We start from the raw sequence: 13,115 nt of genomic DNA on the forward strand, positions 1-13,115 counted from the left end.
TATTAAATAAATAAATAACTCAGCTGTCACGCGGTTTCACCCGCGTAGTTCCCGTTCCCGTAGGAATTCGGAGAAAAAAAATGAAAGAATTTTTCAAATCGGTTCCGTAGTTACGGAGCCTATTCAATGCAAACAAACACACAATCAAATCTTTCTTCTTTATTACATTACTATAGATAAGAAAACATAATTCAAAAATGCGTTCCATTCTTTGCTAACTGTAGTTCAGCCTATTCGCGCTTGTCCTAAAAAGCCAAAACTTATCCATGCTGATAGAATAACCCATACCTGAATACCTAATACCGCGTCTCCCTTCATGGGTAAAATAAGGTCAAGCACATAAACTTCTATTTAGTTCGACTGTTATTCGAAATCGATGTGGCACTCGCCGTTACCTCGCTTCGTTACCTCATACTTCCTTCGTTTTTTGGCAAGCGATTTACGATGCCTGGTTTTAACATCTTGCTTAGCTCAGCGCGATGACTGACTCCATCATAAATCTCTATCTCTTAAAGATATTATGAAATAATTATCTGACCTAAAAAGTCCATTATAGGTTATGGTTTTCTACCTTTTTACCTACTTGGCTCGAGAGTAGCTTTGTGTTTATCTGCCTATTTTACCGGCCTACTAGAGGGGCAGGCCTCCCTCATTATTAAAAGAGGGGATTAGGAGATTAGACCTACCACACTGCTGCATTGGAGGTTGATGGTCTTCATTAAGAAGTGTATACACTCGTCATTATTAATTTTTCCTTGTATTTATTTTCTCTTTTTGGATTGGTTGTCTGGAAGAGATCGCTCATTAGCGATAAGACCGCCAATTGTACATTAGTTTTAAGTTAATCTCTTGCTTGTTATTATTCTTTTTGGTGTGCAATAAATTCATTCATTCATTTCATTCATTGTATTTTTCGTAAAACGATGTTAGAAAGAGGTGTTAACTGTACGTTAACAACCCCTACAGGGCTGGGCCTCCCTCATTACAGAAGAGGGGATATGGAGATTAGACTTACCACGCTGTACCAATGCGGGTTGGCGGGCTTCATTAAAGCAGTGTAGATTTTGTAAAACGAAGTTAAAATGGCGTTTTAACTGTTCAGTTAAAACGTCCGTATGTAGACAAACCTGTGTGCCTAGTGGGAGTTTTCAATATTTTCATACTGTTACTATCACGTTGACGTAAACGCAAATTTATATGGATGTGAAACAGTAGTGCCACTAGATGGCGCTGTTCCAATTCCTTAGAAAATCGCGTTCACGTTACGTGACAGTAACAGTAACCTGTAAAAAACTTAGCGACAGCGAGGTGTAAGCTTGCCCTGACGAAAAGCGGTTACATTAAGTTTCCTCTTAGTCTGCTTTGCAATATGAAGTTTCAAACTGTCAATACTGGATGGCTTGAGTTGATACGGTGCCGATCCGTTTCCGAGTTTATACGTGTGCTATAATGTTACTTCAAGCGAAAAGATATCGCTACTGAAAATGTCATCGTGTGTACACATTAGATACAAATATAAACATAGATCAGTTCTAACAGTACAGTTAAACTGCTGGTCTGTAGTCTGCGATAAACTGATTATATAGTGGATGAAGTTGCGGGCGTCCACTAGTACTATTTTTAACTATCTGACGCTGCACGGTTTCACCCGCGTGATTCCCATTCCCGTAGGTATACGGAGATAATATATAGCCTATGGCCTTCCTCGATAAATGGGCTATCTAACACTGAAAGAATTTTTCAAATCGGACCAGTAGTTCCTGAGATTAGCGCATACATCAAACAAACAAACAAATTCTTCAGCTTTAAAACATTAGTATAGATTGTGGGTCTATCATATGATAAGGTAAAGTTGTAGCTGAGCTGCTGAGCTCGAGTGACAGGAGTTAGGCCAATAGTTTCGCCGATAGCTTTCTTGCGATTGGTTGCTTGCGTAACTGTCAAAGCGATGCTTGGCTGGGACCGCTTATCTAATTATACTAATACAAGATAAAGGTTACTCATATCACGAAATCTCGAAATCCACTTGACAGACAAATATTATGATATTTGGCAAGGAGGTAGTTTAAAGTTGGTAGATGTTTGCTAAGAACGGATTTTGCAACAGGGCCGGATTAAGGAAGGTTAAGGGCGGACGAAGTCGTGGCTTCCGCTAGTTTCGCCGCTTTCATAAAAGGTAAGCCGTTACGTACTGCTTAAAGTTGTTTAAAAAAATCGGTTGTCTGTAAAGTCGATTTACTGACGATAGTTGAACGTGACAACGTCCGAAAATGCTGATGGATTGGTTGCATTTTTCATAAGAAAATGTTAATTAACGTATTTAAAACAATAAATAAAAAAAACTTGAGAGGTGACAGTGAGGGGAACAAGGGACATCCGAATGGAACGAAGTTTCTTTTGATTAATTAGTGATGGAATTGTAGTATATATATTTTTTTTCAAGTGATAATATATTTTTGCCTGGTGGGAGGCTTCGGCCGTAGCTAGTTACGACCCTACCGGCAAAGACGTACCGCCAAGCGATTTAGCGTTCCGGTACGATGCCGAGTAGAAACCAATAGGGGTGTGGATTTTCATCCTCCTCCTAATAATTAAGACCGCTTCCATCTTAGACTGCAACATCAGGTGAGATTGTAGTCAAGGGCTAACTCGTAAAGAATATAAATAAAAAAGTTGGCAACCCTAGAGCGAGGGAACGACGTATGACGTCATCTTTTTTCGAATTTGCGTCTGGCTTCATCGAATTATAAGACGTTGTCACGTCAAAAGAGTCGATATAAAATAAAAGGTTTATAAGACAGGCGTATGTTGCTATGCGCTATACTCTGGTCATCTTTGTTCGAACGTTCATTGTTGCCGGGCAATCCGTAGAGCATTCTCATTTCTCGAGCAATTAGGTTCTCTGAATGGGTAGATACTCACGGTACAGATGCTCTGTAAACTTATCACGACACTAGTTTTATTCCTTGACTTAGTTCGAGAAAAATTCGTATTATTTTAATTTTTTTTTCTGGATCGGTTTTACTATGTCCTAGTTCTAGTCTACTAGTAGTAGTAGAAATAAATAAGAATGGTTGCTTATTTGAAATTTGATAGTAGTAACATCTACAAGGTAAACTTTAGCAAATAATTTTAATTGCTATTTTACCGATATTTTTATGTCTTCAGATCAGATATAATAAAACTTATTGCACTCTTTTGTTTTAAGTCTCTGTGTCGTTTTTCATATACCTACTTACTTTATTTTTGTTAGAAAAAATATATTTTTACGAGTAGGTATATACGAGTATGTAGGTAATACAAAGTTAATATTGATAATATTTAGATTTTTAGGTGTGTATTTTGGTTTTATTTATAACAAGCAAATAAAAAAGAGTGGTCTATTTCTTAATCCTAGTTTTATATGCTCATTACTATATAGGTACCTACGCGATTTTTTAACGCGGTAAAAATTATCGCCTGTGTGGAAGACTTCCTGAATGAATGTGCTATTCAACACTGAAATGAGTACCTATTAACTATAAAAACAAATAGCAATTATTTTTTTTAAACAGACTGATTACAGATGATTTTAATATTACAAGAGTATATTTCATGTCCATTTTATTTTACCAAGGCTTAATGAGATGCGGTAATTAAGAGATCGTTAAAAAGCGTAAAGGATAAAAACACTAAACGGCTCGCCTATTAGTTCTTTGGATCGGCAAATAGTAATTTGCATCAATGAGAGCGTTTTCCGTATATTGCTCAGTGGTCGACGTCCTGGCGACTTTGTTTTCGTGAAAATAATTGTTAGTTTTAGATATATGGTAATTGACTATTACATGATATTTTTTTTGAGGTAGAACGGCATTATATGTAGCTATCTTTAGAAGATGCATATATACGGTTATGTAGATCTATAAAAAATAATAACTTACCATGCATTGTTTTGTTATACCTCCAATGCAGCGTTTTTGATGAAACCTCCCAGACGGCTTTACTTTTTTTGACCTTTGCAACAAATATCATTAAATTTAAACCTTCAATAAATACACAAAGTATTGACGAATGAAATAATATAGATACATAAACCTTCCTCATTAATCACTCTATCCATAGATATAAACCGAATGAAAATTGGTTACGTAGTTTTGAATTTATCGCAAACAGACAGGCATGGTGGATGACTTTGTTAAAACAAATGAAATAGTTTAAACAAATGAAAATCACACATTTTCCTAATTTGAATTTGGAATAGTCTTCCTGAAAATTAAAAACTTTTTAGTGATACCAAAACCAGCAAGCTATAGGTACAAATGGTATATTCAATGAGATTTTATTACAAGTTCATACATACTATATGCGAAAAGACTTTTTCCCCAACCTAAGTATAGATACAGGTAGATACGAGTACGTATTGTGCAGTGTTTTCGGGTAGGTAGGACATAATTTATGATGAATAATTAATGTCCATCGTGGTATTGCAAAATTGGACCGCTCGTTTCGAATTCGGAACGCAGACATTATTTTAAGGTGGAAATGGACCGGCAAAGCTGTATCCCTGCATAGTACCTGAAACCAACGAGGATGGAATATATAATTTCTACACAATTAATTAATTCCTAACGATTTATTGTGCGCCTCTCGACGATGTTGAATGCGATGTTCAATCTCTCGAGGAATCTAAAGAGACGTTTAATTAAGTGCTCATACTCGTAATCCCTATTAATTAGTACTTATAGAGTCTATATTTGTGAAAATCGTTAAGTAATGTCTTCACACAATAGTTTCAGTTTTTAGTGCTTTCTTTCTATACGAATACAATTCCTATTTCTTAGTAGGTATACGTTCTAATAATTAGAATCTAGGTATTTATGAAAATCTTTTAGCAATGTCTTCACACAACAGTTTCAGAAATTTATTGGCGCTTAAGCTACGCGTGTTTTTGTCACGTTTCGAGTACTACTACGAATTATGGAGCATTGAATTAAAGATTGATTAGAATTAGTCGGATATTAGGTATTTAAAGTAAAATAACAACGATGATCATAATTTTCTTAAAGTTAATGCTCATCACAATTGTTGAAACAAAACCAAAGACGTAATCGTCTAAGCATGTGCTTGTGTTTACCTATTAATTAATGGAAATATCACCCGATAATGTTACAGTTATCTTAATGAGAAAGAATACATTAAGAAACTTAAACTAACTTATAACTAATAACTATACAAATCATGCCCACGTGGAATGGTGGTCAGTATTTCCTGGCTGCATTTCCGCGCTAGACAGCCAGGCTGATCTTTTGCGCAAAAAATGAGCGCAACAAAATTAATGAATCAAAATGAAAATCAATAACTTATATCATAGAATTAATGCTATTATATTGCTTAATTTCAGTCGCACCCGAGCAACTAGTAATAAACTCCCCGCGTCCGATTGGCCAACAGTCGCCCCTGCCCGGCATTGAGGAGGAGGACGATTCCGACTGGCACCTAGAGGACACTACGGACGCGACCCTCACCCCGTCCTACAAAAGCACTAGAAGCAGCACAGACACAGCGTACACATCGTCGAGGAGTTCGGGGAAGAAACGCAGCTTCGGTAGTCCATCGTCAGTGAAGATATGTATATCGGCGGCGGCTAGGAAGTCCGGTCAAGCGCGCAAGCGCGGCCCTATCGTCGTCGGCTCATCGCCTACCGCGCCGGACGATACGCCGGCGTCCACGCACGGCAGAATGCAGGCCGAACAAGGCAGCATCGGTGAACTGCAGAAGTACCACGGGCGGTACCTCAAGAGCCGCCGGCACACGCTCGCCAATGTCCGGTGAGTTGTAGAGATTAGTATCGAACTACCCACACTTTAAGTCTATGTCGTCATCCGGTGAATTTGTGAGTAGCGTATCGACCACCGTTGCGAGCGGACGTGCTCACTAATTTAACGCTATGCCGTAGTTGTTCACATACTCGTAGCTCGACAGTGTGAATTTCACTCACTATTGTGTGTAGGTCTAACATACGCGCTACGATATTTCTCGGGATATAAACTGACCAATTGCAGCCGAACCGGAAATATCTCTCTATTTCGTCCCAACGCATTGTAAGTAGAGCGATAGAGAGATATTTCCGGTATGTCGCTATTGGCCGATTTTTCTTCAGGAGATAATGTTGTTCGCATGTTAGACCTAATGGTAATGGACAAAGAGAGAGATAATTTTATTGATAATAAGAATTTGAAGAACACATTCGAGTTATAAAACACTTGTGAAGCGCCAAATTTGTGAAGCTACTGGAGTGGAATGAAGTCTTTTATGATTCCTGTGTTTCTGAAACACAAACTATTTTACATGAAAGGGTTTATTCTATTTAGTATACTTGCGTGAATCGTTTCTCAAAGCGTAACATTGTATGGTCGCATTAATGTGTACCGACGTGTAATTTGTTCTAATAGTTAAGTAGCGGTTCTCTACAAATATGTTTTGAATATTGACTCACAACCGTGACTACGATATGAACACGCTCTACGGGCAAGGCCACATATTGTAGTCAAGTTTTCATCCTGGTCTTTAAAACTGTTTCTACGACTCAAATTCCGTTATAAAATTTTATTGAATGCATTTCGGCATCTATACTAATATTATAAAGCTGAAGAGTTCGTTGGTTTGATTGAACGCGCTAATCTCAGGAACTACTGGTCCGATTTGAAAAATTGTTTCAGTGTTAGATAGCCCATTTATCTAGGAAGGCTATAAGCTATATATTTTTCCCGTATTTCTACGGGAACGGGAATCATGCGGGTGAAACCGCGTGGCGTCAGCTAGTAAAGTAATAAATACAATAATATTTTTAAACTTGTCGATAAAGAACACCGGGCACCATTGTATCAGTTTTGATACAATGGTGCCCGGTTTATACTTACCTAAGCCGTATTAAAATAGAATAGAATAGATAGGAATTTGGACAAGTTTTGACTAACAAATCATATTTAGTCATATTTTTATGGATATAGTCATATTTTGCAGTTGTTGAAATCAAACCCACCCCCACGGTGTTTGCCCACCGTCTCAAAACGACCCTAAAGCCGCTCCAAACATTGCAAAACCGGTTTCTGCGACAAATCACGGGCGCACCGTGGTTTGTACGCAATAACGACCTCCATAGAGACTTAGATTTACCTTCAATAGCTAGTTACATGAAACAGCTCTCTCGAAACTATTTCGACAGAGCTGCCATCCATCCCTACCAACTAGTGGTTGAGGCCTGCAACTACACTCCCAACCTTAACGCTAACTTCAAGCAGAGGCGTCCCAAAAACGTCCTTTACGATCCAGACGATGACATGACGACCGACAATGCTTCCCGGGCAACACAATCACAAGCAACACAGCGTCTTCGCCGGCGAAGACGAGGTCCCCGATATCTAACGTCACCCGGACGTGGGTTTTCTAACTCACGATCTCGGGGGCGTCCGGACTGATTCACTCAGGTCACGGTTACACCTTCCCGAATGGCCTTCTAAGCCGAGGTCCGAGTCTCATAGGAGACGCCGTTAGAGAGCCGTTCCGTCCTCTATCTTTATTTCAGCCTTCAGGTCTCATCAGGCGATGCTTCTGCGCTCACCCAAAACCCCCGGTGACGCCGTAGTGGTCCCACATGAAGCCATCGACATTTACTCAACACGAAAAAAAAAAGGAACCTACTGCGCTTTAAATCTAGACTTGCAAATGTTTTCACAAATCGGGTCAGTTATGCCCGTTGTCCTTTACAAAGAACATGAAACTTACAAAGTAAGTGTTAAGGTACCTGCAGTTCTTAAACACAGCAGTGTCGTAGACATAAAACGTAGCCATGAAGCGTAGAGAGCATTTTAAAACGAATTTTATCGCCGCAGTCCAGGTACACTCAGAGCTCGTAAAGTTAATGAGCACGAGGAATGTTTTAATTATTTTCGGAGCACATTTATTGCCATTATTTTTTATCTCTTGAGTGTTTGATTAAAATAGTTTCATATTTTCAAATATGCTAATTTATTGTGGAGGAAGTTTTATTTTATTATTTAACAAGCGGTCTTGTAGCTTATGTAAGAGTAGTAGTCCAGAGTAAAATCTATTTCCAATCGTAAATTCAGTCAAATCGTTAAAGAGTAACAAACGTCCAAACAAACATACATCCATACAAACTTTCGCGTTAATATTTAGTTATTCTATAATATTAGTGGGTATTATTGATAAAAAAACGTGGTATTATTATTATAACGGTCTACTATAGCGCTAGACGTCCCTCCCTATAGGAGACGGGATATAGGGCTTAGCCCCACTACGCTGCTTCAATGAATATTGGTGGACTTAGCAGGCTCTTTTTAGGATCACTATCATTTAATAGTAATGATGATGACCGAGAGCAACAGCTTAACGTGCTCTCCAAGGCACGGAAGTATAAGGCCAACTTGTGTGTTGTGAAGAAACAAATGTTTCTTAGAAGACAGAAAAGCTCATCAGGACTCAAATCCTAACCTAACAACTGGACCAACGTTAATGAGGCTTTTTTGACTACAATCTCACCTAATGATAATTGATGATGGGATCTAAGAAGCAGGCTATCTTGGTAGGAGCTGGATGAAAATCCACACCCTTTTCGGTTTCTACAAAACATCGTACCGGGACGCTAAATCACTTGGCGGTAAGGTGGCAACCAGCTAGAACTGGACCGATTAAGAAAACCTCAATCGTGCCATCCAGGGATCGAACCCAGGACCTCCATTTTGTAAATCCACCGCGCATACCACTGCGCCAAGCCGTCAAAAATAACTAAATGGATGATATGGTTACGACAAAACTATTTATACAGGAGCTAGTTAAGTTTTTGTGAGATGAGATAACTGTAACTGCTATGTAATTGTGGGAGCTGATAACTATCAAACTGCATGCAATTGTGTTGCACGATGCGACAACTATTTGTCTACGGAATGTTTTAATCGTTTTATTATGTATATTCACAAAGTGCTATAAAAACTACTATTATAGCTAGCTACTAGCAAAATGCAGGCAGCTCAGAATCGTTGTGTTTTGAAGTCCTTATAAAGGCTTACGTCCTGAAGTGGACGTCTATCGGCCATGTGATGATAATGATTAATATTATTCGTTATTATCAACCCATATTCGGCTCACTGCTGAGCTCGAGTCTCCTCTCAGATTGAGAACGGTTAGGCCAATAGTCCACCACGCTGGCCCAATGTGGATTGGCAGACTTCACACACGCAGAGAATTAAGATAATTCTCTGGTATGCAGGTTTCCTCACGATGTTTTCCTTCACTGATTGAGACACGTGAATTTAAATTTTAATTTCTTAAAATGCACACAACTGAAAAGTTGGAGGTGCAAGCCCCGGACCGGATTCAAACCCACACCCTCCAGAATCGGAGTATAATAATACTATATTATAGGTTAAGGTTAAAGTTAAATTACTAATTAGTCACATACGTAGGCTAGATCGTAATTTATTGAAGTACCAAATTGGTACTTTACAACAGAGAAAAAAAAATCTTCTTTACTTAGTATTAGCAAGTTTTAATCAACGATTACCTAGATTTAAAAAATACTAAGTCGTTTATATCGATTTGATAAGCACCTACTTTGAAATTCAGTGAAGATACGTATCAGATAATAGCAATTGAGAAAAGGTACCTAACTGAATTAATAAGATAAAGTAAAGTCTATTTAACAAAAGAGAAGTAAAACTTAATCTAGACTCTGGATATGTAAACGAGTCTTATTTATACTTATACATATACAAATCATACATTTAAAGCTAGTGTAAGACATTTTTATTCCAGCTGGCCTATTAACTGTTTTTGTCTTTATTGTCAACCTATTAAAATAAACATCAAATCAACTTTCAAAACGTCTTTACCTACTGTGTGATATCCACCATTAGCCACCGGATGATATTTTTACATAGAATCGCAATTTCGTATATATGTAACAACAACAACAACAATGACCAACCTGCAAGCCCAGCGTGGTCACTCATGTGCATTACTTTGTATGAATAGAAAACCACAGAAACAGCCCTTTATCTAGTTTGAATCGTTTTATCTCAGAAACGGTGGCTCGTAAGAAAAAAAGTATTGAAACATTTTTTATTTTGCTGAAAATCGCGAAAAATTATTTTTTTTGACCTTTGACCTTGAATATTTTTTTTTCCATACACGGGAATGATGGAGAACTTTCAAAAATTGTTTATAATTATGTTTTGAACAATTTTACTGATTTTCAGCTTGTTGGGATTTTATGTACCGTCAAGGATATTAAATTAAGATTAGCTGCCGGGGTGCAATTCTGCTATTTTACACTCGTTGACGAACTGTTGGCTTGTAACACGTCATATTCGAATTTGAACTTTATATATGTAGGAAGCCAAAATTGAAATGTCAATAACAACGAAGTTGCCATGGAAACGAACGTTGACACAGCGCTGTAACTTTATAGAATGCGGGGTAGTTCCTAGAGTCATGTTTTATTTTTGACCTTTAAATTGGAAACGGATTTTTCTTTAATTAATTCGCTGTTCATTTGTCATCAAAATCAAAAATCAAATCAAAATAAAAAAAACATTTATTTCAAGTAGGCTTGGTTAAAGTAATGAAAAATTGTAGAACCAAACAATTAGGACCGAAGTTTAGAGTTATTCATTATATATTTCGGTAGTATGTATATTAGGAGTACGTAGGAGGAGGCCATTTGCATCCAAATGGCCACGTATGACCCCTATGCAAATTACAGTAGTTTTCGACTAAGTAATTTAGTGTTTTTGTGGTATAACGTTTTAAAATTAAAATCTGAAAAAGAACGTGCACGTAAAGTTAGGTGAATGGGATAGTGCGCATTGTGATTATATCAGCCCCCCTAGCTAAGTGGCACGTCGATTCTCTTTCTACGTTCGCTAACGCTTCGAAAATTAGAAAGATGTATGGGAATGACATTTGCAGACAGAAATGACAGGTCACGTGATCAAGATCTGTCATTCCAATACATATTTCTAGTTTTCGAAGCGTTAGCGATCGTAGAAAGAGAATCGACGTGCCACTTGGTTAGGGGGCAGGTGAGTAAGCAGTAATACATACAGCATACGCCAATTTCTCAATGAAAAATGTTCAAAGTTCTTTATTCAGCCAACAACAAATACATATTATTTTAAATAATTAATAAAATTAAAATAAATTATAACTAAGAAATAACAATAGGTATATTAAATTTAAATGTTCTACAAAATACATTATATACATCAAGTCATACAAATCCGTGTACTGCTTCATAAGTACCTCCTCTTTGATTCATTTTCTTATCTGATAGAGAAATGCTAAATGCATCTTATCTGACTCTACTATAGTCTTGCTGTATTGGCAAATCAAATAATACTGATGCATAGTTTACGATATATTAAGAAACATTTGGACTCGATTCTTAATATATATCACTGTATATATAATAATTTATTTATTTATGCACGTTGTAGAGTCAACATCTCCTGAGGATGCTCCGTTTTCGGGCTGAAACGTACGTAGTATTTGGTCGGACCTGGGTGAAGTTGTCGCATGGGTTCGCTTTTCGTGGATAATAGCAAAATAAATAAATTATTATATATTCATGATCATGATGAACTTCCGCAAAGTAACGCCTGCTTCTATCCAATATATTTCACTGTATGTTTTATTTTTACGGAATAGGTAAATTCCACACAGGTTCTATTTAAAGATGCCACCACTGCGATGAAAGAACACGCTTTAATGCTTTAAATACATCGGACCTTGAATTAAATGTTTCCTAAGATTATTTAAGATAAAGTGTGCTTACAAATTCTATTTATAAAATTAACGAACGCATCATTAAATTAAAATAAAGTAGTTGTTGATTTCCAAATGGACTGCGAAAATAGCCACTCATTCAAGGTCAACTTACTGTCTTAGTATTTATGGTGTTTATGGTTTGGTATTTGACGGCCGCGTGTCGCAGTGGGTAGTGACCCTGCTTCCTGCATCCACTGTCGTGGGTTCGATTCCCACAACTGGAAAATATTTGTGTGATGAGCATGGGTGTTTTCCAGTGTCTGTGTGTATTTATACATTATATAAGTATTTATATGTAGTATATAATTGTATATTAATATTATAATATCAATTATCTTAGCACCCATAACACAAGCTACTCTGTAGGCTTACTTTGGGGCTAGATAGTGATGTGCATTGTTTAAGTATATTTATATTTAAGTATCGTCGGTCTAGATGTGATACCTCGTAACTAGACTGACGGTATGGTTTTTAGGTTTATGGTATTTATGGAACGAATAAATTGAAATATAATTAGACAGAAAGTCAACAACCCATATTCGGCTCACTGCTGAGCTCGAGCCTCCTTTCGGAATGAGAGGCGTTAGGCCAATTAGTCTACTAAGCTGGCCCAATGCAGATTGGCAGACTATACATACGCACGATGATTTCACCGTTTGAGACATGTGATATTTAATTTCTTAAAATGCACACAACGGAAAAGTTAGAGGTGCAAGCCCCAGACCGGATTTGAACCCACACTGTGCGAAATCGGAGGCACAGGTCATATCCACTGAGCTATCACGGTTTTCTAATTTAATTTAATAATGACAAAATCATTGGGTTTAAATTTAATTACAAAAAAAACTCATAGCTCGATCATTCGATTTTTTTAGTTTTAGTTGATTTGGCTGATGGTAGACAGGGGTGGTTTATTGTAAAATAAAAAGTGCAAAACTAAAAAAAACTGCTTAAAAATCAGAAATGGTAATTACATGCTCGAATTACTTTGAATAGATTGATAGAAAATCCACGAGTAAGCTTATAAAGCTAAAGAGTTTGTTTGTTTGATTGAACGCGCTTATCTCAGGAACTACTGGTCCGATTTGAAAAATTTTTTCAGTATTAGATAGCCCATTTATCGAGGAAGGCTATAGGCTATATATTATTCCCATATTCTTACGGGAACGGGAACCACGCAGGTGAAACTGCGCGGTGTCAGCTAGTATACAATAAGTTGAAAAGCTGTAATTTTTATTTAAAGGCTACACAGGTGCCACCATGTCGCACCTGTCAACAATGTCTGATTT

The 13,115-nt window shown here is 37.3% G+C and overlaps 1 protein-coding gene across 4 annotated transcripts in view; it reads left to right on the forward strand.

Annotated features, from left to right (window-relative positions):
- Positions 1-13,115, forward strand: part of LOC112044075 (cAMP-specific 3',5'-cyclic phosphodiesterase) — a 629,441-nt gene that overhangs the window by 116,647 nt on the left and 499,679 nt on the right. For 3 of the 4 annotated variants that reach the window (XM_052882561.1, XM_052882560.1, XM_052882559.1), the window contains one exon: positions 5,381-5,807. The exons of the other annotated variant lie outside the window; for it this stretch is intronic. In XM_052882561.1, the coding sequence (XP_052738521.1) occupies positions 5,719-5,807 (89 nt within the window). In that variant the 5' untranslated portion in view covers positions 5,381-5,718. The remainder of the gene's footprint in view (positions 1-5,380; positions 5,808-13,115) is intronic. 4 annotated transcript variants of the gene reach the window in all.

This window comes from Bicyclus anynana, chromosome 7 (assembly GCF_947172395.1).
Source record: "Bicyclus anynana chromosome 7, ilBicAnyn1.1, whole genome shotgun sequence".
Taxonomy (NCBI): domain Eukaryota; kingdom Metazoa; phylum Arthropoda; class Insecta; order Lepidoptera; family Nymphalidae; genus Bicyclus; species Bicyclus anynana.